Consider the following 25,961-nt stretch of genomic DNA (forward strand, 5'->3'; position numbering starts at 1 on the left):
ACCAAATGCAGTTTCTCAAATGTTGTATGCACTTTGATTATTCTGTTGTTTGCAGTGCTTTCTTTTCTTTTTGGCATTCCCTTACTCATTTGGCAGCCTGGCAATTTTCTGTCTTTCAAGACTCAGTTGAAATATCACCTCCTCTGTGAAGTCCTCCCTTAACTTCCTAGGTCATACTGTATGTTTGTGTCCTCTCTCTCTGTCTCTCTTTCCCCCTCCCCCCCCTTTGTGTGTGTGTGTGTGTGTGTGTGTGTGTGTGTGTGTGTGTGCATACACGTGTCTGTGCGTGCGGTCAGAGTCATTATTATATTGCACCATTTATTTACTTGACTGTCTCTGCCACACGCTTGTGAGCTTCATGAACATGATGATTATGCTATATTTATCTCTAAATCATAGCGCCTGGTGTAATGGTTTTTCTCATTGGATCACTCAGTGAGTGTTCATTGGATGAATTAATGGATGAGCTAGATAAAAAGAATTAGCCAGGACTGTATTCATGAGTACTGGGGAAGTCTTTCCAGAGGGAGTGTGGATAGTAAGAATAGTTAACCCTTCAGGAATAGAGAGTTGCAATTTATCAGTATTTGTAGATAAGATTGGGTAGGCAAAGTAGGACTAATTGGCAATGGAAGTTTTCATAAATAATGGAGTTAAAATTTCTGGAATTGTTTTTTTAAAGCCCCTATTTTTCAAACATATTGTGCTTTTGTATTTTGTAGTGCTTCCACTTCTCATTCAGAGAATTCAGTGCATACAAAATCAGCTTCTGTTGTATCATCGGATTCCATTTCAACTTCAGACAACTTTTCTCCTGATTTGAGGGTATGTATACTGTTTCTGAGTTCTGGTGAAGTATTTTCTGTTAGCTGTTTGTGGCCAATATTATCAGTATAACCTTTAAGCAGGAGATATTGATAGAGTATTCTCAAAGACCTCACTTAGTCTTTATAAAATATCCCAAACAAGCCAACAAATTTAGAAGTCTTATTTATTTGTAAAAGAAAAATGTGTAATTCATCTGTAAGTTTGATAACCTTTAAGTTCTTTGCCAGAAGATAATCAGTAATGTTGTTGTGGTGGAAAAGATTTTCATGATTACTCTCATAATGATGGCTAATAATAGTTAACATTTACTGAGTACTTAACCATGTGCCAAGCATTGTTTTAAATGCTGTAGTAAAATATCTCTTGCAATATTTCTACTAATTCTGTGAGGTAGAAACTATTATCATTCTCATTTCTATAGATGATAGTAATTCTTAGATTAGTAACATGTCAAGGTATCACAGCTAATAAATTCTATTGCCAGTATTGTAGCTCATGCAATCCGGTTCTGGAGCTAAATCACTTAAATACTGTGCCTTGGTTGCTATACCTCTCATTACAGTTTGTAAATATTTCTCTATTTATTAAAGATCTTGTTGCTATGAAATTAACCATATCAGCAATATCCTGTAGCTGGTACATTTTGGACTCATCTGCCTTTCTACAATAGCTTGTCTTTGAATGATGGAGAAAATGAATTTCATGTGTGGTACCAACCCTTAAACCTTACCTCAGTTCTGATCAAGTGACTGCTTTTTCAGTGGTTACACTGCTTTTTCAGTGGTTACACTTTCACAATTTTAATTAAAGCATTATTTTCATTAATGAAGTCGTTTGCTATTGAGCATATATTGAGAATATCTTTTTCAGTATTTCATTTTCAAAACATAATCTGACAATTACATGTAAGTAGACAGGTTAAAAATGTAAAGACTTCTACATATTTGTCATTACCTTTTGTGAAATGTCATAAAATACTAGATTGGGAATAGCATGACTTGAAACATCACTAAAAATGATAAAAGTTTATCTAAATATATATTGTGCTAATTATGAAGGTTTCAGAATATCATTAGCTATTATCTTGAAGTATATATTTAGGGTCCATTGCTAATAATAGTGGATATAAATCCGTCATTGCCTCTCCTTATTTAACTACTTTTTAAAAATTCATATATTATGTATCTAACTTTTATTTATTACATTAATAAACATTCGATTAGGGCTGATAGGCCTCTTGATAATTTTACAATTTTTTGGCCTATTTCTGGTCAGATCCTATTAGTTAAAAACACCATTATTTTTAACTTCATATTGTAACTGGTAACAATAGGAATGGGAGAAATGTCATTTTTGCTTTTTTGCCTATGCTTACATTATTAATATATTCTACCTTTTTTTTTTGGCCTGACATATTTGAAACCATGTATGTATCCTTTAAGGGTTAGTTTAGTTAAACTACTCAGCTGAGAACACATGTAAATTGCAGTACATAGCAGTATGCTGAAAGGCCTCCACTGTCAGCTTCTCTACATGCAGACCCCTTCATTTTCTCAGGCCACCACATGTACCATAAATAAGAGTGACTGGGTTGCACTGGGACAAAATGAGACTCCTGATGTTAATCTGTATGTTAAATATTATAATTTATTTTTATTAGATAATTATTTTAGAGCAGTTTTAGATTTACAGAAAAATTGCAAAGATAGTTCAAAGTTTCTATATACTTGATAACCAATTTCCCCTATTATTACTATCTTATGTTTGAATGGTACATTTGTCAAAATTAATGAACCAGTGTTGATGCATTGTTATTAACTGAAGTCTATACTTTATTCAGACATCCTTTGTTTTTACCAAACGTCCTTTTTATTGTTCCAGGATCCTATCTAGTATACCACATTATATTTAGTAGTCACGTCCCTTTAGGCACCTCTTGTTTGTGACAGGTTTTCAGCCTGTTTTTGATGATCTTAACAGTTTTGGAGAACACTGGCCAGGTATTTTGTGCAATACAAAATCCATTATTAGATTGGGGTTATATGTTTTGGAGAAGACCACAGAGGTAAAGGGTCATTTTTATCACAACATATTGAGTCCATATTATCAATGTGATTGATTTATCACTGTTGATGTTAACCTTAATCACTTGGTTGAGGTAGTTAGGTTTTTTTTTTTTTTTTTTTTTTAACAATAAAATTCTTCCTTTTCCCCTCCCTCTCCTTATACTATACTTGGAGGTAAGCAGCTATGCACAACTCACACTTAAGGAGTGGAGATTTATGTTCTACTTTGTTGAGCTGGAGCATCTATATACACTTTTTGTAAATCTGTACAGATTTATCTCTTCTCTCTCATTTGTTTATACAATCATTTGTTTATATCAGTATGGATTCATGGATATTTATTTTGTTTTGGATTACAATCCAGTACTACTTTGTTGCTCATATTGTTCCAACTCCAAATTGGGAGTTTTTAAAATCAGATCTTATGTCCTGTTGACAGACTCCCATCATTGTGGTCTTGGTTTGGGTTTGGTTTGGGTTTTTTTTGTTTTTTGTTTTTTTTGCACTCTTCTTTACTTTCTAGTCCCACAAGATGCTCCAGATTCATCTTGATATTTTCTGTACCAGTTCTAGAATCATCATCCATTTCTCAAGTAGCCCAAGTTTTGTTTATTGGAGAATGATATTAGAAACCAAGATCTGAGGACTAGGTATGCTTACTTTCTTTCTTTTTTTTACCAAAATAAAAGAAAGGTAACAAAGTGCCTATATTTTCCTTCTGAAGCAAAAGACCATTTGGATGCATTCTCTTTAGAGATAATATTGTGGGTAGGGTGATCATATATGCAAGTTTGTCTGGAGTAGACTTACTTATTCCTGTTGTTCCTTCAGATTTACTATTAGATACAAAAATATCCTGAATTACTGACTCTCTTAGTACTGGGGGACCAAGGGAATCTGTTGAATTTATACATCAGCTCCATGATTATAGGAATTATCCTCAGTAGTGCCATATTAATTTAGTATTTTTCACATCTTTATAGGATCCTTAGAATTTTTATTAGATAAAGAGATAGTTATTGAATGTTAAATTAAGGTGAATATTCTTTGGGGCAACAGAGGTTAAGTATACTTTCCATAGTAGAGTGCCAAAAGAGGCAGTGAAAAAAAAGCTAATATGTTTAGGCTGCCTGTTAATTATTCTCTTATTTTGAAAGATATCATTGATTATTAGATATATCCTTGCTTGAATCACACTCTTTTTTTTTCAGTTGTGGAAGAGAGATGAATGAGTAACATTACATTAAATGTTAGTATCATTTTAAAAATGGCAGGCTATTTCAAACATGTTGCTCTTTTCAGAGGTGGGGAGCGAGGAAGGATGTACTTCTAATAATTGAAAAAAATCTAGTCTGCTACTGTGATAAACATTTATACATAATTTATCTTATTTAACTTTCACAACAGTCCTATGAGACAGATATTATTACCCCATTTGACCGATAAACCTAATATTCAGAAGAGATTAATTAAATCATTGCTTAGAGGCACACAGCTAGATGTTGCCTTTTTTTGGGTTTCAGGTTGGTCATATTCCTATGCAGTACATTACCTACCCAGAGGACTGTCCGTCCATGATTTTGCTGTTAAGTTTTTCAAATGTGAAGTGTGATTATCTTAAGAATGTCTTTAATACATCTTTTTGAGTAGAAATAGCAGTTTTCAGTATAACTTCCTAAATAAACGAGAATTGCTTTGCTAAATAATTAGAAAAAGGGTTTTTGTAATAAAATCTGATCTTTCTCTTTCCATTTTATTAATTGATGATATTTTGCTTTTAATATGTATAACTTTATTGTCTGTAAAATGATAGTGTTCTAGTTAATTATAGGTAGAACTAACTGCAGACAGCTATGTGTTGCTTTTTGACTGACCGTGGTTTGGCTGTATGTGTGAGATGAGGGTCTTGGTACAGTAGTTTTGAAAAATCATCATTCACAGAAGGTGTAAAGTTGATTAACCTCCAGGCTTTGTGTTCTCCACATAACCTCGCTGTTTATCTCTGCCCTTAGCCTCAACATTTTATAAGCTCTTTTAATAAGAGCAGAAAGCACAACGCATTGAAAAGCTAATCCAATTTCATTAAAAAGTTAAGTAAAATTATATAAATTTTCTACTACAGGTACCATGCAGTGACACTTTCCTGAAAAGATAGTGTCTTAGATTAACAGCTGAATGCGCAATCTTCTGTTAAGGATTTCTCATGCAAACAAGATTTGCCTCTGCATCAGTAAAGGAGAATGGAAAATTAGCGAGAGTATAAAACTATTCTAGAGATCTTAAACTTGTATTTATTCAAGTGGAATTCTGTTTTGTATTACTTTTTCACCTTATTTTTTGTGGAAAAAGTCATATTCAGATATAATTCAATAGATGTATTTCTGAAAAATTGAGCACAAATCCAGGCTTGGTAAATTGGATCATGCTTCCTCAGTGACATAATTATAGTGTTTTTCTTTGCTTCATTTGCTCTTTACTTGGCAGTGAAACCTTTCTAATTTCATTTTAAAAACTTTAAAAATAGAATCCTTCCATACAGAGTTTTTAATAATGCAAATTGTTTACTTTATAAATTTGGAATGTTTAAAATTAGGCTTTCTTTAATAACATGCTTTTAAAGTTTGATACTTAGTGGAGTTAAGAACCTAGGGAACATGTGTCTGGTTTAATTGGTGACTAAAGAATAAATCCCATGAAATACAGAATTTTAAAATTTAAGCACACAGCTCTATTTATTTATAAAGTATAATTTGTATAGCCTTTGGCTTTAATTAAAGTATTTCCTAAGTGGTGATTAAAAGATAAATTAAAAGCCAATCTATGCAGTATTTCCTTTCCTTTGTGTACCTGCACATATACCAATGTTTGTCTACAATTCAGAATCAAATATTAAAGTAGAATTGTATTCTAATGTCTTTTATCTCTTTATTTTATTTTAGTTTAGTTTAATTTAGTTTAGTTTTATCCCTTTATTTTAGAAGACCTGTTTGATCTCAGAATATATATATATAATATATATTTTACGTATATACAAATATATATATATTATAATGAGAGGAAAGTTATAATATTTTGAGTTTTGTTCTTAACCATCTGCCCTTATCTTGAAATATTCAGTGGACATAAATCAAGCAAATGTGATTATCCCTTCAAAATTTGTTACATTATTTATATATTTTTTATGAACCAAAGGTCAGAGGTCACTGGATTATTTCTTATCTAGAGTGTGTCCATGAATATAATATTGACATGTTCTGAAACTATGCAGATTTGGTCAGAGTGAGTTAAAGCTCATAGAGCAGATGTTAGCTACACAATGAACAGTGTCTGTTACACATTTCAATAGCCAGCGGAAAAATGATTGATGTTAGCACTTATTCTTGATTAATACTACCATTCCTCACACCAACATCAACTCTTAAAAATGTAGGGACTGAAAAGATTGCAACTTTAGCCAGATAAAGGATAACCATCAAGATTCCACAATAAAGCCTCATACTGTTTTTTTTTTTTCAATTGTAGTTGACATATTATTAGTTTCAAGTATACAACATAGTAATTAGACATTTATATAACTTGCAAAGTGATCACCCTGGTAAGTCTAGTGTCTACCTGACACTATACATAGCTATTACAATATTATTAAGTGTATTCCCTATGTTGTACTTTATATTCCTGTAACTCTTTTATAACTGCCAATTCGCACTTAATCTCTTCAGCTTTGTCACCCAGCCCCCCAACTCCCCTCTTATCTGGCAAGCATCAGTTCATTCTTTGTATCTGTGAGTTTGTTTCTGTTTTGTTCATTTATTTATTTGTTTTTTAAATTCCAAATGTAAGTAAAATCATATGGTATTTGTCTTTCTCTGTCAGACTTTGCATAATACCCTCTAGGTCCTTACATGTTGTCACAAATGGCAAGATTACATTATTTTTTTAAAAGGCCAAGTAATATTTTATTGTGTATATGTGCCACATCTTTATTCAATTATCCATGGATGGATATTTAGGTTGCTCCCATATCTTAGCTATTGTAAATAATGCTGCAGTGAACATAGGGCTGCATATATCTTTTTGAATTAGTGTTTTGGATTTCTCTGGATAAATCCAGAAGTGGAATTACTGATTCATATGGTAGTTCTATTTTTAATTTTTTTTGTAACAAATTAAACCTCCGTACTGTTTTTGTAGTGGTTACACCAGTTGCAAACCTACCAATAGTCCACAAAGATTCCTTTTTCTCCACATCCTCGCCAACATATGTTGTTTGTTGATTTATTGATGATAGCCATTCTAACAGGTGTGAACTGATATCTCATTATGGTTTTAATTTGTTTCTCTGATTATTAGCGATGTCGAACATCTTTTTATATGTCTGTTGGCCATCTGTATGTCCTCTTTGGAGAAATGTCTATTCAAGTTCTCTGACCATTTTTTAATCAAATTGTTTTTTTGGTGTTCAGTTGTATGAGTTTCTTATATATTTTGGATATTAACCCATATTAGATGTATCAATGGTGAATATCTACTCCCATTTAGTAGGCTGTCTTTTCATTTTGTTGATGGTTTCCTTTGCTCTATAAAAACTTTTTTAGTTTGATGTACTCCCATTTGTTTATTTTTTTCTTTTGTTTCCTTTGCCTGAGGAGACATATTCAAAAAATTATTACTAAGAATGATGTCAGAGTTTACTGCCTGTGTTTTCTTCTAGGAGTTTTCTGGTTTTGGGTCTTACATTTAAGTCTTTAATCTATTTTAAGTTTATTGTATATGGTATAAAAAAAAATCCAGTTTCATTTTTTTGCATGTGTCTATCCAGTTTTCCAACACCATTTATTGAAGAGACTGTCTCTGCCCCATTGTTACATTCTTACTTCCTTTGTCATACATAAATTAATTGAACATATGTATGTGTGTTTATTTCTGGGCTCTCTATTCTGTTCCATGGATCTATGTGTCTGTTTTTAATGCCAGTACCATGCCGTTTTGATTACTATAGCCTTGAAGTATAGTTTTATATCAGATACCTCCAACTTTGTTCTTCTTTTTCAAGATTTCTGTGACTATTTGGGGTTTGTGGTTCTATATAAATTTTAGGATTATTTGTTCTAGTTCTGTGAACAATGGTATTTTGACAGGGATTGCATTGAATCTGTAGACTGCTTTAGGTAGTATGGACATAATTCTTTCTGTCCATGAGCATGATATATGCTTCCTTATTTGTGTTTTCTTTAGTGTTCCTTTTCAGTATCTCATAATTTTCCAAGTAAAGGTCTTTTACCTCCTTGGTTAAATTTATTGCTAGGTATTTTTTTAAAAATACAATCATAAATAGGATTGTGTTCTTAATTTTTTGATAGTTCATCATTGGTATAGAAAAATGCAACCAATTCCTAAGTGTTAATTTTTTATCTTGAGACTTTACTGAATTTATTTATAAGTTCTAATTTTTTGGTGGAATCTTTAGAGTTCTCTTTATATACAGTATCATGTCATCTGCAAATAATGACAGTTTTACTTCTTCCTTTCCAATTTGAGTGTAAATTTTATTTCTCATCTGCTGTGGCTAGGACTTCCAATGCCATGTTGAATAAAAGTGGTGAAGGTGGACATCTTTGTCTTGTTTCTGATCCTAAAGAAAAGCTTTCAGCTTTTTACCGTTGTGTATGGTATTAGCTATGGGTTGTCATATTTAGGTGTTACTGTTTGTTCCCTCTATCCCCAATTTGCTGAGAGTTTTTATTATAAATAGATGCTGGTTTTTGTTAAATGCATTATTTGATATGTTCATAAGATTTTTATTCAGTTTTTTGACATGGTGTGTCACATTAATTGATTCATGGATATTGAAACCAACCTTGCTCCTAGAAGTAAATCCCACTTGATCATAGTGTTTGATATTTTTAATGTATTGTTGAATTTGGTTTGCTGATATTTTCTTGAGCCTTTTTTTTTTTTAGGCGAGGCAACCCTTGGTTGACCTCACAGATTTCAAAGACCTTATCAGCTTACAATCCCTTATTTTTTTATTTTGTATGCCTATAGTACCTGGTCTTCCTAGGTGGTCTCCCATCTAAGTACTAACGAGGCCTGACACTGCTTAGCTTCCGAGATCAGACGGGATCGGGCTTGTTCAGGGTGGCATAGGCTGTAGACTTTTTAAGGATTTTTGCGTCTGTAGTTATCAGAAATAATAGCCTGTAATTTTCTTTTCTTTTCTTTTTTTTTTTTTTTGTGGTATTATTTTCTGGTTTTGGAATCAGGGTAATGCTGGCCTTGTAAAATAAGATGCCTTCCCTCCTCTTTAATTTTTTGGAATAGTTTAAGGACAGATATTAATTCTTCTTTGAATGTTTGGTAAAATTCACTTGTGAAACCATTTGGTCCAAGACTTTTGATCGTTGAGAAGTTTTTGATTACTGATTCACTTTTGTCAATAAATATCAGTCTGTTCAGATTTTCTGTCTCTTCTTGATTTGGTCTTGGATGATTGTATGTTTCTAGGGATTTTCCACTTCCAGGTTATTTAATTTGTTGGCATATAATTGTTTGTAGTATTTTCCTATAATCCTTTGTATTTCTGTGGTGTTGGTTGTCACTTTTCTTTCATTTCAGATTTATTTGGGCTCTTATTTTTCTTGATAAATCTGGTTAAAGGTGTATCAGTTTTGTTTATCTTTTCAAAGAAAGCTCTTGGTTTTATTGATCTTTTGTATTTTTTTTTTTTAGACTCTATTTCATTTATTTCCCTTTGGTCTTTTTTTTTTTTTTTTTTTTTCCTTCTCTCACTTTGGGCCTTGTTTTGTTCTTCTTTTCTAGTTCCCTTAGGTATAAGATTAGATCGTTAATTGAGATTTTCCTTGTTTCTTTAGGTAGGCCTGTATTGCTGTTAATTTCCATCTTAGAACTGCTATTGCTGTGTTCCATAGATTTTTGAGTCATTGTGCTTTCATTGTCATTTGTCTTATCTTTGATTTCTTTCTTGATTTCATTGTTAACCCATTCATTATTTAGTACAATGTTATTTAGCCTCCATGTTTTTGTGTGTTTTTCAGTTTTCTTCTCGTAATTAATTTCTTGTTTCATACCATTGTTGGAGAAGATGCTTGATATGATTTTAGTCTTCTTAAATATATTGAGACTTGTTTTGTGGTCTGACATGTGATATATCCTGGAAAATGTCCCATGTGCACTTGAAAAGAATGTATATTCTGCTGCTTTTGGGTGAAATGTTCTAAAAATATAAATTAAATCTATCTGGTCTGATGTGTCCTTTGAGGTCACTGTTTCCTTGTTGATTTTCTGTCTGGATGATCTATTCACTGATGTCAGTGGCGTGTCAGAGTCCTAGTAGTACATTATTACTTACTACTGTCAACTCTCTCTTTATGTCCATCAATATTTGCTTTATATATTTAGGTGCTCCTATGTTGGATTTGTAAATGTTTATAGGGGTTATGTCCTCTTATTCGATTGATCCTTTTTTAATTATGAAATGTCCTTTGTCTCTTGTTATAGCCTTTGTTTAAAATCTGTTTTTTCTGATACACGGATTGCTAATCCAGATTTTTTTTGTTTTCACTTGCATGAAATATCTATTTATTCCTTTACTTTCTGTTTGTGTTTGTCTTTCTATTTGAAGTGGGTGTCTTATAGGCAGCATGTATATGGGTTTTGTTTTCTTATCCATTCAGCCACATTATGTCTTTTGATTGGCGCATTTGGTCCATTTACGTTTAAAGCTATTAGTGATAGATGTATAGTTATTGCCATTCTATTAATTGTTTTCTGATTGCTTCTATAATTCTTCTCTGTTTCTTTCTTATTAACTTGTTCTCTTAAATGTTGATAACTTTCTATAGTATTGTGTTTGGATTCCTTTGTTTTCAATTCTTGTATATCTCTTGTAGCTTTTTGGTTGTGGTTTCATGTGCTTCATATATACTAAGTTATGTTTATAGCAGTGCGTTTTAAGTTGATGGTTGCTTAAATTTGGACACATTCTAAAATCACTACCATTTTACTCCTTCAGGTTTATGTTTTTGTCATAATTTTTTACTTCTTTTGTATGTCTGTGTTTGTGTGGATCCCTTAATCTGTTGTTATAATTGTACATGATCTTTCTACTTTTGCCTTTTAACCTTTGTACTAGCTTTATACTTGGTCAAGCCACTGCTTTTATTTTGTGTTTGTCACAATTTTTTCATTGCTGTATTTTCTTTTTCATATTTTTTCATCTTTATTTTTCTTCTTAAAGAAGTAGCTTTAACATTTCTTGTAATACTGATTTGGTGGTGATGAACTCCTTTAGCTTTATCTTGTATGAAAAACTCTTTATCTTTCCTTCCAGTCTAAATGATAGCCTTGCTGGGTTGGGTAATCTTGGTTGTAAGTCCTTGTTTTTCATTATGAATAATCCCTTCTAGCCTGCAAAGTTTCTGTTGAGAAATCAGTTGACAATCTTATGGGAGCTTGCTGTACGTGACTAACTGCTTTTCTCTTTCTACTTTTAACATTCTCTTTAAACTTTGACATTTAATTATAATATATCTGGATGTAGGCCTCTTTGAGTTCTTCTTGTTTAGGACTTTGTGTACTTCCTAGGCTTGTACGTCTATTTCCTTCACCAGGTTAGGGAAGTTTTCAGTCATTATTTCTTTGAATAGGTTTTAATCCATTGCCCTCTCTCTTCTCTTTCTGGTACCCTTATGATGCAAATGTTGTTACATTTAATGTTGTTCTAGAGTTCCCTTAAACTTTTATTTTAATTTAATTTAATTTTTTTTCTGCTCTGATTGGGTGAAGCAGAGGATCTCTGATTTGATCCTCTGCTTCATCTAATCTGCTATTGATTCTATCTCATGCCATCTTCATTTCAGTTACTGTATTCTTCAGTTTCTGACTGGTTCTTTTCTATGGTTTCTGTCTCTCTGTATTTCTTACAGAGTTCATCTCTTTTTCCTTTAAGTTCATTGAAAATTCTTATAACCAGTGTATTGAACTCTGTATCTGGTAGGTTGCTTGCCTCCATTTTGTTTCATTCTTTTTCTGGAGTTTTGTTCTGTCCTTTAATTCGGGATATGTTTCTTTGTCTTTTCATTTTGGCTGACTCACTGTGTTTGTTTCTATATATTAGGTAGATCTGCTGTGTCTCACAATCTTGGCAGAGAGGTCTTATGTAATAGGTGTCCTGTGCAGCCCAGTGGTGCAGTCTCCCTGGTCACCTGAACTGGGTGCTCCAGGAGTGTCCCTTGTGTGTGCTGTGTGTGCCTTCCTGTTGTAGTTGAACCTTGATTGCAGTTGGCACATTAGTGTGTGGGATTAACTCTAACTGGCTCTGAGGAATGGCCATGACTATAGTGGATGAGTTGTTGTGCAGAGGCTGACCCTATGGAGTGGGATTCACTTATCAGGGCTCTGGAGTTGGCCATATCTGCCCTTTGGGGGTGCCATCTCTGGAGCTGGTTGGGTGGTGCTGTGCTGTGGTCTGAAGCCAGCCACTGTGTATGTTGGTACTCGGGCCTCTTGGGAGGGGCTCTGGTGCAAGTGAAGGTTAGCCATTGTTTTTGCTCAGCCCGGGGCCTCCTGGCAGAAGTTACCATGTGATCTGAGGTTGGTAGCTGCCTTGCTGGGCTTGGAGATGCCTGGGAGAGGCTATGCTATGAGTGGAAGCCAGCTAATGCAGGGCTTGGGGCCACTTAGCAAGAGGTACAGGGCACACTGAGGCTAGCCACTAAAAAGCCTCATACTTTATAAGGAAATGTTAGAAATATTTTATTTAAACTTAGAAACATGATGATGATTACCATGACCTCTTTTATTCAACATTATGCTCGAAATCCTAACCAGTAAGGAAATAATAAATAAATGAAACACATCTTTTATTATTTAACAGAAGATTGTTCAGAAAGTTTAAGAAAGATCTATATGCAAACTTATTAGCTCTGTTGCTAGAAATAGATACCTTTAAAAAATAAATCATCCTTCTGTACCTTAGCAAAAATGTTTAGACAGTGTGATTCCAGTCACAAGAGGAACAAAATTGTATCAAAGAACCTAAAAAAAATCTAAATAAGTAGATGAGTAGACAAAATAGCCCAGAGATGTCACATATTTTTAGTATATCTGTTAATTCAATATAATTTCAACCAAATTCAAAAGTTTGTCTTGCAGAACTAGGCAAGCTGATTCTAAAACTTAGATGGAAAGGTAAAAGGTCAAGATTACCTAAGAGGAAAAGTGAAAAAAGGAGATTCCCTTAATCAGATATAAAGTAAAAGTAATTAGAACAAGAATAGATCAGTGACAGAGTTCAGGAACAGACTGATATTTGCAGGAACTCTGCATATGACAGAGATAGTATAACAAATCAGTGGGGAAAGAATAAATTATTTGGTAATCAATGCTGCTGTTAGCTATGTTGAATAAAGAAGCGTTAGCTATGTTGAATAAAGAAGTTGGATTCCTAATTTACAGATACACAAAAATTGAATTCATTAGGTTGAAAACCTAAAATTGAAATTCAAAAATTTAAAATGTTAGAAGAAAATATATCAGAATAGCTTTGCAACTTGTGTCAGGAAGGAATTTTTAAATAAGATCTCAAAATATTAACCATAAAAGAAAATATTATTTTTATTGTTAAATAAAAAATAAATTTAAAATGTTTTATTTATTAAAAAAACAAACAAACAAAAGATTTTATTCTGTTAGCAAGTTAAGGACCATTTCTTGTTTTTGATTATTTTCATGTGACCTCACAAATTAAGCTCTAAAAAGGCAGGAACCTTAGCTATATCCCTAGTGCATAGAGAGGATAGTGCCTGAATGAATGTGACTTGTAAACTATTTTGTACTTGCGGTCAATTGCATCCTCAAGCTCTGTGGGGCACTGGGAACATTTGTCCTCCCATTTGCTTTTAATTTGTATTTAATTGGTGGAAAAGTTTGAGGAGTACTCCTAATTGACTGAAACTTGAAATCACTTGCCAGCTATATCTGGGAAACTAAAGAAGGAAAATCTGTGTTTTATTCATAGTTCCAGATAAAATCTGTGCATTTATTTACTAATTTACTTCACCTTCTTGAAATTTCTTGAGTGTTTTGGGGGAAAAGTCAGAAAGATGTAGTCTCTGCCAGCATGAAACTTAGGGTGTAGTAGTGGGAAATGAGGTAAGCAAATCAGTGATATTATATGACAGATGCTATGATGAAGGTATACCTAGGGAGCAGAGAGACTTCTAAAACAATCAACATTTTAAGTAAAGTGCAACACATTTAAAAATACGAGAAAATATTTGGAGAGTATTTACAAAAACAAGAATTTAAAGAAAAATAAACAGTTGGGAAGAAAAAAATAACTGTTTACCCCCTGAGGGCAGACATTATCTGTCTTGTTTACTATCGTGTCCTTAGAGCTCATTCTTTGGAATGTGGAAGGTGCCCAGGGAAAACTTGTTGATCGAATCAGTGGAAGAGAATGAGAAATAATAATTTCCCTTTTGTCAAATGTCATATCTTTGGAAAACTGATCATTTTCCCTTTTACTTTCCATTTTTAATTGTCTCGTTTCTTATATCTGATTGGCTTGCCTGTCTCCGATTCAGCTAATGCGTTAGCTTAAAGCTAATCTTCCTCTGACATCACTTTCGTAACTTGACACCTGTTTAAAAATTCTTCAAAGGGATCTTTGTTTCTTATAGTAGAAAGTGTATACTTCTAAGCCTTGTGTTTAAGGTCTTTCATGTTTGGTCCTATCACAGCTATCACACTGTATCTGCAACTGTTCTCAAACATAACCCTACTTTTGTAGTTAAGGATTCTTCTTATAGTCCCTTAAACATAATGCGCTCATTCCCACTTCCATTCATGTTGACTCAACATCTGGAATATACTTTCTTCTCCTCAGTCAAACAAATCATGGTTAGCCTGTTAATCAATCGTAGACTTAGCCTCACCTCTGACCGTTCTAGTTTATTATGATCTCCTTTTAAATTTTTTCCTGATAGGAGATATTTAGATAAAAGTCAGAGTTAATGTTGAAAAATTATATACTTCATATACTTTGTAGATAGTATATGAGAAAAATTTCGTAGAAAGAAGCCAGTCACTAATTCATTTTCTTCATCAAGAGCCACCAAAATCCATTTGAAAATGTTCAGTTATCTCACTTCCATCTTTAATAGGGATGACTTCAGTCCAATCGCTCATGATTTCCATTTTACTGTAAGTTTGCTCTCCAAAGTTACCATTAACTCTCCTTTGTAAAATTTCGTGTATTTAATAATAATATTGAGAGGGTTTTTCTATTATAAAACTCGTAATAGGAATTTGTGGGTAATAGAAATAGGATTAAGGAAAAAATGGAGTCACCAGTACTTCTACTATGCTATTACTCTTAGTATTTGGTACACAGATACGCTTTCTTAAAATCTACTTAAAACTTTTACAGTTTTAAGATTGTGTATCAGAATAAATTTCCTCAGCTCTACTTACCATAAGCTTATGATGTCAGTAATTGAGTAGGCGATAGTAAGTTGGGCCTTGCCTACTCTACTGAATAGTCTGTATTGAATAGTCTGTAGCATGTTTATTGGGTTAGTAATTATTCTGATGTGATTTATAGATATTATTAACCTCCTTGAGGCTTAAAAAAATGAAAGCTCTAAAAGTATTAAAAGTTTTAGTAAAAAGAGCCAAATAATTATAATAGAAACATAGAGTTTATTTAAAAATTAGAAAGTATGAAACAATGATAAACATAAAAGTATATTTAATATACTCATGATGCGACAGGAATAATATTGATTATTAAGTTGTTAGTAAGGAGATAAGGAAAACTGAAAACTGCCTAAAGGAGATTTACTTAGGTGGAATACTTCCTAACGTGATGCTAATTCTGGAGGAGGCAAGTGTTTCAGACTTCAAAGCTAAGCATAGTAAAAGTGCTGCTGATATAACTTCTGTTACAAGACACAGATGGTTTCATATGTTTATCTTTACATGTACAGAAAATTAATAAAAGGCACTTGACAAAATTTAACATCCCAGAGTTTTGGAACTTTTAATTCGAAAGAAATGGTAAATATTTACATAAGCATTGTCCTTAACATTAAAATATTAAAATGCTAGGCATATTCTCATTAAAGACAAGGCTATCTACTGTCATGATGTGTTATTTAGCATTGTTTATAAGTAGTGCTGAAGGAGAACCCTGTTATTAGAGGCCTCACAGTGTCCCTGGCCTCACCATTTCTTACTCTATAGTTTGTAACTGCACACAAACTTCATTTCTTTAATATAGGTGGGGTTTTTTTTTTGCCTCTGATTCAAGCTGATTTTGCCCAGATAATGGCATTGTGACTCATTTGCCTTCCCTACCCCTTATCCTCTGTATGCCTGCTCCTTTTCATTAGCTGAGCCTCAGGTCTACTGTCATGAGGACAGTAGGTTTCAGCAGGACTTTAACAGCCCCAGGCTGATCCTGGCTGAACAGCAACAGCAATCCTACTGGGTCATGGGACCAAAGGAGATAGCACCATAGCTGATATGAGAACCAGAATCAATAATCAATTATCTCATCCTCCTTTAATTGTCTATTCAGTGGCACCCATGCCCCCAAGGCCCCTAACTCCTAATTTTTCCTGTACTCTCGAGATTTTGGAGGAGCTAGGCCTTTGAGCGAGAGCTTGCCTGTGTTTCTGGGGCTTGCAAATCTCTAATTAACGCTTACTCTATTTAGCCGAACTCCTGTGTCAGTCTGTTGGCTGAGTGCACAGGCAGCATGAGCCCAGACTCATTTGTCTTCTGGTTACACTGTCTGATGCAATTAGATAAGAGAAATACATGGGAGGTAAATCATTGAAAAGGAAAAGACAAATTAAGCATTAATTTTACCTGGAAATCAAGAAAATTAAATGAAAATTATTAGATAAAACAGACTTTGATCAGGTGACTGGTTATAAAAAGGAGCTTGGAAGTCATCACTCTGTCCTAAAATATATATAAAGCAAAACAAGTTGAAAATCAACAACTCTTCTTAGATCCATTAGAGAATTGAGGTCCTGGGGCACATGGCTGTGCCACCCCCCCTCACTCCATCCTCCCAAATTGGAAAGTCAGGTGGGGCAGAAACCCACCAGAAGAAACCTCAGGAACCAGCATAGGGTAGGACAACTTGAACTGTATTAGAAGAATTGGTGTAGGCTCTCTCGATAGGCCTGAGAGTTAAAACTTAAGGCCCAGTCTTAGGAAGGCCTTCACACTTTGGTGACTTTGACCTACAGGAGTCCTAGCAGATTCTCAGAGTGAAGAGAAGAAACTATTTTGCTTCTATTGGAGGGAAAAGCAGCCATTTTTAAATATGCCCCAAACATTCTGTTTTTAACAAGGCCTGTCCTCAAGGGAAACTATTTTACCAGCCTATTCTACTAGGTTTTGTCAGAACCTAAGTGACCTAGGGGAAGGGAAATACCCAATTCTAGCCTCCTCTAGCCTTCCACTTGGGGAAAGAGAAATACAAACTCTACTACCCTCTAGCTATTTTGTCTTGCCTTGGGGAATAAAGCAAACACTTGTGAATTCCAGAGCCTAGGGGCACAAGCTCACTAGCATACTGAGGATTATAGGACTCAGTATAGGAAGGTAGAACACTTCCCTTTACACTTCACCAGGAATCTCTAAAGGCCTGTTTATCTCAGTACATAATGTCTGACTTTCAATAAAAGATCACAAAGACTACTAAAAGCCAAAATTGGTATGTAAGAATCAACAGCTTTCAATTATAAAAATATGTATTAAATACCAGGGAGGGGGTGGCTCCATAGTGTAGTGGTTAGCACGTCTGCTTTACATGCAGAAGGTCCTGGGTTCGCACTCCAAGTGGAGCCATAGACCATACCCTGGGTGCACTTGGCCCCCTGGGTGCGCCCCCCCACCTCCGGGTGTGCCAGGCCCCGTGTGTGCCAAGCCCCGGGTGTGCGCAACAAGCATGTGGGAGGAGACACCCCACCTTCAGCGATCCAGTTCTTAAAAAAGGGAGACAACAACATCTGTGGGTCAGGGGTGGAAGTGAGGAGGGGAGAGAATTAAAGAGGGGGAAAAAAATACCAAGGAGGGAAAGATTCTATTTGTAATAATTAAAAATATAAAATATCCGGGAATAAACTTAAGATATATGAAGAAACTTAAAAACTCTACTCAGTAATCTAAAATAAATAAATGGAAAGACATACCTTGTTTTTTGGCAGAAAGGCTCAATAGTGTTCAGATTTTACTTCCTGCTTCTTATCATTTATGTAAATAATATCGTTAAAACTTGACAAGCTGATTCTTAAATTTGTAATGAGAGAAAAGTCTGGAAACAAATGCCTTTTGATGGGGGGATAATTAAATAAATTACATGTTTACAATTGAATACTATGCAGTCTTTGAACAGAAGAGCTAGATCTCCATATGTGGATGTGAAAATATGTTCCAAAATAGGTTAAAAAATCAAGGACCAAACAGTGTATTAGTTCCCATTTGATGGTAATTGGAGGAAGGATAGAAGCTATGGGTACAAAAACAGATGGTGTTAGAGGCAGGTAGAATGGGAAACAAGGAGACATGTTTGAGGCCGTTTGAACAATTCCAAGTAAAAATTGATAAAGGGCACATACTAGAGTAATGACATGTAAAATGAAGGACAGATTTGAAAAAAAATACATATGCAGATATAATTTATTAAAGCTGCTTGAATGTTGCAGATTAGGGGGAAAGAGGAATCAAAGATAATAACTCAAGTTTCAAACTTGGTGACAATTTATAGTGCACTTCTTTTCTGTCTGACTGCCTCTCCTTTGCATACTTTGCCAGTTATTCAGGTAAATAAGGTGAATCTGATGTGTCCTTCATCCCTTACCCCCTAACCTTACTTGCCCCCTAATCTTCCTTGTCCTTTCTTCCTTATGGTCCTTCTTTCTTATGGCTTTAGCTATTCTCTCTTTATGGACGGCACCCACATCTTTACCTTTCTCAGCCTCTGATCCATCGTATCAGTTGATTCCTCTTGGAAAAGTCGTTTAACTTCTGTAAGGGTCAATTATACTATTTATAAGTGGGAATAAGAATATTCTCTTTCACGGGTATTATGAGTGCTAAATGAGTAATGATATTCTGAAAACAGTGATATAACTGGGCCAGTTCATGATGACATTTTCCTTGGTTTGAGGCAAAATGAAAGTAATCGAGATAATTGATCTGCCTATCTACTTCTATTTTGGTTTGGGTGGATATTCTGAGCCATACTTTTTTGGGGGAACTGTTCTTTATCACAAAATTATATCCTTCTAAATTTTGGTTTTAAAAATCTTTCTTTTATGAAATGATGTTGCTAAAAGATGGTAGTTGTTACTGTGATTATTTTAATGTTCTCAGTTAGTAAAAAAAGTGCAGCCCTATGTTATTTCCCACTCACACCCACAGTTTCCTTTATTTACATCTTGTATTAGTGTGGTACATTTGTTACCATTGAACTAATGTCGATACATTATTATTAATTAAAATCCATAGTTAACATTGATTTGCTTTTTGTGTTACACATTCTGTGGGTTTTGACAAATGTTTAATGAGTATATCATACAGAGTAGTTTCACTGCCCTAAAAATCCTCTGGGCTTCATGGATTTGTCCTTCTCTCTCTTTCCCTGAACCCCTGGCAACCACTGATCTTTTTACTGTCTCCATATTTTTGCCTTTTCCAAAATGTTAGAGTTGGGATTATCCAGTACATAGCCAGATTGGCTTCTTTCACTTAGCAATATACCTTTAAGATTTCTCCATGTCTTTTCGTTGCTTGAACAAATAAACAAATTGTGAAGAACTTTTGGTTACTTTTAAGTTTTGGCAGTTATGAACAGCTTGCATTTTAAGATTTAGATTTGAAAGTTTTCTTGATATTAGGTGTATTCGTTTTATAGGTCTGCTATAACTGAGTACTGCCAACTGGATGGCTTTAAACAACAGAAATTTTTTTCTCTCACAGCTCTGGAGTGTAATTTTGGGATATAATAAGAAATATATATTTTGGTTTTCATCCTCAGCTCCTGGCCAGAGCTCCTAAAACCTTTGTAATTTCTTATGGGATAAGAGCTATAGATACATCTTTTGTTGTAATGTTTGGTTTTTGTCCCTGGCTCCTTAGAGATACTTATGGAGTGATAAAAGTGAAAGGAGCATCTTTCATTATTTATAACACGCCCTTTTAAACCACACATGAGTTTATGTTAATGAGGTGACTTTGGGAAGGGCCCTAAGGAGTGGGTGTCAGAGGAACCAACCTTGTGATTAGAGATTTGGAACTCTCAGCCTTTCTCCTATCTCTGGGAAGGAGTGAGGGGCAAGAGGTTGAGTTGATTACTAAAGATCAGTGATTTCATGTCTAAGCAATAAAGCCTTTATAAAAACACTATAACTGAAGGAAGAGGTTTGGCGAGCTTCTGATTGGTGAACACTTAGAGGTGCTGGGAGTGTGATGTGCCCAGAGAGAGCGTGGAAATTCTATACACCCTCCTACCCTATACCTTGTGCTATGCAGCAATTCCATCTAGCTATTTCTGAGTTGTATGATAAACTGGTAAAAGTAGGAAAGGGTTTCTGAGTTTTATGAGCCATACTAGCAAATTATTGAACTTAAGGAGGCAGGTTGTGGTAACCTTGATTTTTGGATGGTTTGTCAGAAGTACAGGTGACAGTCTGGGACTTGAGATTGGTGTTTGAAGTAGGGGCCAGTGTTGTGAAACTGAGCCCTTGGGATTTCTACTGACTCCGGGAGTTATTGTAATAATTGAATTGTAGGATACCAGTCGGTGTCTGCCAAGAGTTAGAGAATTGCTTAGTAAGGAAAAAAACACACATCTTCTGTCAGAAGCATTGAGGGTAGAGTATAGAAAACAGTGTCTTTTCTTTTAGAAGGCAAATAATCTAAAATCAAGGTGTTGGCATGGTTTGTTTCTTCTGAGGGTTCTGAGGGAGAATCTGTTCCAAGCCTCCTCCCTCCTCCTAAATTCTTTCAGCTTGGCTAATAATAAAATTAACAGACAGATTAACAGGAGAAAATATCTGAAGTTTATTTTATGGATGTACATTTGGGGTGTCATAACAATGAGATTTAAAGAGTCATTGGGTACTTTAAATTTATATGCCATTTTGGCGCTAAGGAGACAGGACGGGGTGGAGAATAGGGAAGTGGTGGCATTTGTAGTTAGGAACTTAAAAGGGCTGGAAGGTAATTCACATGTTAATGAAAAAGCAAATGTTTGATAAATAAATGTTTGCTGGGCAATTTTTAACAATGAGACATGGGAGAGCACTTTGAGCAAATGGGCCTTGCTAGGTTCCTCTCTATCATACATTAGTTTATATTAGATTGTAGTTATCTCCCTTCTTGGAGCAGATCTTCTGTCTAAATTCCTTTAAGCAGGTAAAGGTGAAGGTTCAAAGGTTCTTTCTGAATCTTTTGTTCCTTAATAACTAGCTTAAAACAAATATCCCAAAAGGTATTTTTTGGGGTGGTTGATTCCCTTACCTCTTTCCTAACTGCTGGTGAAGGCTAACAATCCTTGGTTTTCTTGGCTTTTAGATTCATCACTTCAGTCTTCCTCCATCTTTACATGGCATTCTCCCTGTATCTCTGTATCTTAACAGGGCTGTCTTCTTAGAAGGACAATAGTCATTGGATTAGGTGTCCACCTTACTTCAGTATATCCTTATCTTCACTAATTATATCTGCAATGACCCTGTTTCCAGATAAGGTCACATTCTGAGGTACTGTCAGTCAGGACTTCAACCTATCTTTATTGGGGGGCCACAGTTCAACCCATAGCATGTAGTGATGCTTTCCAGACTATTCCTCTTTAGATACTCTTTTTTGTTGTTGAATCACTGATGCTGATGTGAGGTTAACCAACTCTTGCTAATGTACTGGTGGTTTCAGCTGAAAACCAAACTGCCCTTTGCTATGCTATAAAAAGAAAGGGCTTCCTTATGCTCGAATTTAGGTGTGCTACTTTCAAATGTATAACCAATAAGATCCATTCCAGATGCCACTCTTTGGCCCTCTCCTCTTCAGATTTTTGCTTATATGGTTCATTTGCCTACTTTGTGGTTTGTCAGTTGTGGAAGAAAAGGAGTTCTAAGGAAAGTAACTTCACAGGGTGATCTGATTGTAAACGCCTAACTGGGCAGCTCATGGTGGGTAGTCACGCCTCAGACATATAACTTCTTTAGTTAAAAGGCTTATTTTTGCCTTAAGCAGCTCTGTCCCTGTTTCTGTGCATCTAGATTAACATACCTTTGAAATTCTTCCTTTCAGACCCCTCCTTCTAAAGCATGAGAGAGCACAGTAATCTTAGCTATCCTGTAATCTGATCCTTGCCTTACTTTCTCCCACCTTCTTATAATCTTCCCTTTTCTCCTTAATTTTAAATACATAAAAGAAACTGCAAAACTCTAGTTTTCTGGAGCATTTGAGATCCTGCCCCCTGGCATATGTTGTCAGTTTGGCTTGAATAAACTCGGAAAAGATTTTTTTTACAGGTTTGGGTGTTTTTTACCTCAACACAGTCAAGTTGTATTAAAAAAATAGACTAAAGTAAAATTGTTGTAAACAATTTTCTTTAGTAGAATTGTTCAATAAAGAAAAAATTTATTATTTTTTCTTTTATAGTTATAGTACATAAAGCAACTGAAAGGTAGTTTGTAATTTCTAGACTCCTTTTTCCCTTTCAGGTGATTTTAATTTAGTGTTTTGACGATTTCAGAAAAATTCTTTCCTGTTTTTCTGTCATCTGACATTCCATGTGAAAACTGACCCATAACTTTCCAACTTCCAGATCATCATTATAGACAAGGTTTCTGAGTTTCCTTTATAGTAATTTCCTGATTGGAGAGAGAGGAAGAGAAGGGAAGTGGGTTAAAGTCACATGGAAAGTTACTGAGCAGTTTGAAAATAGTTTGACAAAGACAGAGGGGGAAAAAACATGGTTGGGGAGAGAGCAAAACTGAATTGATTATGTTTTAGGAATAGAAAAAGAATTATAAATTTCTATCTGTGTTATTTTCTTTCACCAGTAAGATTACAATATGATTGATAGACTTTTCTTCACAATAAAGAGTGAATATTGTATTAAATGCTGTCAGAGAGCAGATTTTATCTAGTCTAATCTATTGGTATAGCCAGACCTCCTGAGGGGCAAGGATCTAATGTATCTGATAGGAAACAGATTGGATAGCCATTTAGTAACATTATTTTGGCCCAGTAAAAGTGTTTTCTGAATTGTAGGGGATTCTCCAGGAGGGGATTTCTCTCCTCTCACGTAACTTTGTTTTCACTAAAGATATTTTCATATGAACGGCAGAAAAATCTAATGAATTGGTCTGGCTTTGCTGTCCTAGTTCCCCATTCTTTTTCATTCTGTTTTCTTTTTTCTCTTCTGACTATTATTTCAAAGTTCCTATCCTCTACCTCACTGATTCTGTCTTCTGCCTGTCGAGTCTGGTGTTGATACTCTCTCTTGTATTCATTTTATTCACTGAATTCTTCAGCTCCAGAATTTCTCTTTCTTTTTTTTATGATTTCTATGTTTCTTCCTCATTTTGTTCATGTATTATTTTCTTGATTTCATTGAATTATCTTTATTTTCTTGTAGCTCATTGAATTTCCACAAAACAGCTCTTTTTAATTCTTTATTGGGTAAATAACAGATCTCTGTGTCTTTGGGTTCAGTTATAGGCGATTAATATGTTTTGGTGATGTTATGTTCCTTGATTCTTCGTGAATTTTTACATCGCTGTTTTGATCTTTGAAGTAGTTGTCACCTCCTTTTAAGCTTTACTAGCTGCCTTCAGGTGAGAGATTCTTTTCGTTGCTTTTGCTTATATTCTGGGGCTTTCTGTGACCTTGTATGGATATACCTGCTCCACACTTCTTACTTCCTCATAGGCAAAATTTTTAAGCTGTGTGTCGTCTCAAGGTTTTGTAATGAACCAGGCTGGCTGTTGGTAACCTCTCTTTTGTTGTCCCAAAGGTAGCCCTACAACTCATGATTGTGGTTTTTCCCTTGCCCACAGACCTTGGCTTTTCTGAGTATATACTTCCTGTCTGTCTGAGCTTGCTCTCTCCATGGCCCTCTGGAATGTGTACCAGGAGCTGGCCTCAGAATGGGGAAGGTATGGATTTGGCACTAGGGGTTTTGGGAGTTACTGTGGGTCAGATGAGGGGATTCTTGGGTGAAGTTTTTACAGCAGCATATGTGTGATCTTCCTGCTGGAGTCTCGAATGCAGAGAGCTGTTTTCCTCTAATGCTCTCTGATATTCTTATCTTCCTCTTTCCTAGAGCTCTTTCCCTTCCTCAGTCATGGAGCTCTAGCTTTAATACTCTGGGTGCTGTGGGTGAGAGATGGGTTTCTTTAGCAGCATCCTCACAGCTGGAGAAGCTGGGTGCTCACTCACCACTCTCTCTTTTCCCCCCACAAGGAGGGATCTTCAACCTACTCTTTCACTAAGTTGTGGCTCCTAGGGTGATGCTTGCAAAGTTTCTCTTACCACTCTAATGCATCCAAACTTGTATATTTATTTTGCTCCAGTGGAGTGCTAGAACTTCTCTAGAAACGTGGATTTCTATTTAGTCTTTCTCATCTGTGAGTATCTGCTCAAGTTTGTGTCTTCCAGGTGCCTCATTGAAGAGTGATTGTAGTCACTTCACAGGTTCTTGTTGGTTCCAGAGCCCATACCAGGTTCTGTCTGCCTATTACCTGATGTACAAGTGGGTAAGACTCCTCCTGGGCCCCTTGACATATGATGCTGGAGTCCATAGCTCCAACAGAGGCACTTTCTGTTCATGGATAGATGCCAAATTGTACATGTTAAAAGGCAACAAACACTGCCATGATGCTGACATCACTCTTCTTGCTGCTTTCTTTAGAATAATAAGATGCTTGCTTTTCTGTACCTATATCTAAAGTTAATTCAAGAGTTAGATTTATGGTTCTCTTTATCACATGCTATCTCAAATATTAATCCCTGTGTATTTTATTTCATTTTATTTTTTATAGTGTCTCTAAGATTTTATTTCGTGCATTGTAGAGATAATATGTTTATTGCAGTTAGATTAATGCAGTTCAGACATTTATAAGGTGACCCTTAAACCTGTGTGTTTTAGAGCAGAAGACCAAAGCACCATGTGAATAAGCCATTGTGAGAAAACACAGTGAAAACTTTTGTTGATGCTTGTTAAGCGAATAGTAATTATTTCTTATATTTTAAAAGTACCTTGCAATTTCTTTTATGACGCACTATCTCATTTCATACTCTCCTGTAAGGTGGATATTAATATTATCTTAATATAAATGATTAAACTTAAGACTCAGACTGGTTAGTATGGTGGTAATAAATGGTTTTTTGTTTTTTTGTTTTTGGGCTGGAGGAAAGTTAGGATATAAAACTTCAGTATTTGCTGTATACCACAAATAATTTCTTACATCTAAATTTAATTTCGATTTTCTTTTTTTCAGTTTAATTACCCTCAGGTAATTTTTTCTTTCTTTTTTCAAAATCATGACATGTGGATTATGTTTTCGATGACTGGCATATCTGAGAATGACTTCTTGTTGCCATCAAACATATTAGAGAGGTGACAGCGTTTTCTTTCAAACATCTGATAACATTTTATTACTGTCTTCTAGAATGTAGTTTTACTGATAAATCTGAAGCCAGCTTGCTCTTGCTTTTCTATGTAACTTCTCTCTCTGTTCCTCTTCCTCATCCCTCCTCCCACCAACACTTCCCCTTTCCTGTCTCTTTTGGTCTATATTTTAGTAATTAGTCTTTTAATTCTTACAATTCAAAAAAATTAGCTAGGATGCACCTAGATATGTCTCTGTTCATTGATTTTTATGTAGAACATGGTAAACTATTTTGATCAACAAACTTAGAAAATATTTATTCATTTCAAAAGCATGTTCTTCAGTTATATATTAAATTATTGTTTGTATTCTGTTTTGACTCTTTTAGGAAATCAAATTCTTTTAT

At 34.8% G+C, this 25,961-nt stretch overlaps 1 protein-coding gene and 1 pseudogene across 8 annotated transcripts in view; one reads left to right on the forward strand and one right to left on the reverse strand.

Moving 5' to 3' along the window:
• MTMR2 (myotubularin related protein 2) overlaps window positions 1–25,961 on the forward strand; it is a 100,060-nt gene that overhangs the window by 41,029 nt on the left and 33,070 nt on the right. For 4 of the 8 annotated variants that reach the window (XM_023520250.1, XM_011374725.2, XM_023520252.1 and 1 more), the window contains 2 exons: window positions 723–825; window positions 24,002–24,100. In XM_023520250.1, the coding sequence (XP_023376018.1) occupies window positions 24,067–24,100 (34 nt within the window). In that variant the 5' untranslated portion in view covers window positions 723–825; window positions 24,002–24,066. The remainder of the gene's footprint in view (window positions 1–722; window positions 826–24,001; window positions 24,101–25,961) is intronic. The other 4 variants (XM_011374727.2, XM_011374724.2, XM_023520254.1 and 1 more) reach the window with 1 other exon arrangement.
• Window positions 8,931–9,050, reverse strand: LOC111729267 (annotated as a pseudogene).

This window comes from Pteropus vampyrus, unplaced genomic scaffold (assembly GCF_000151845.1).
Source record: "Pteropus vampyrus isolate Shadow unplaced genomic scaffold, Pvam_2.0 Scaffold254, whole genome shotgun sequence".
NCBI classification, from domain to species: domain Eukaryota; kingdom Metazoa; phylum Chordata; class Mammalia; order Chiroptera; family Pteropodidae; genus Pteropus; species Pteropus vampyrus.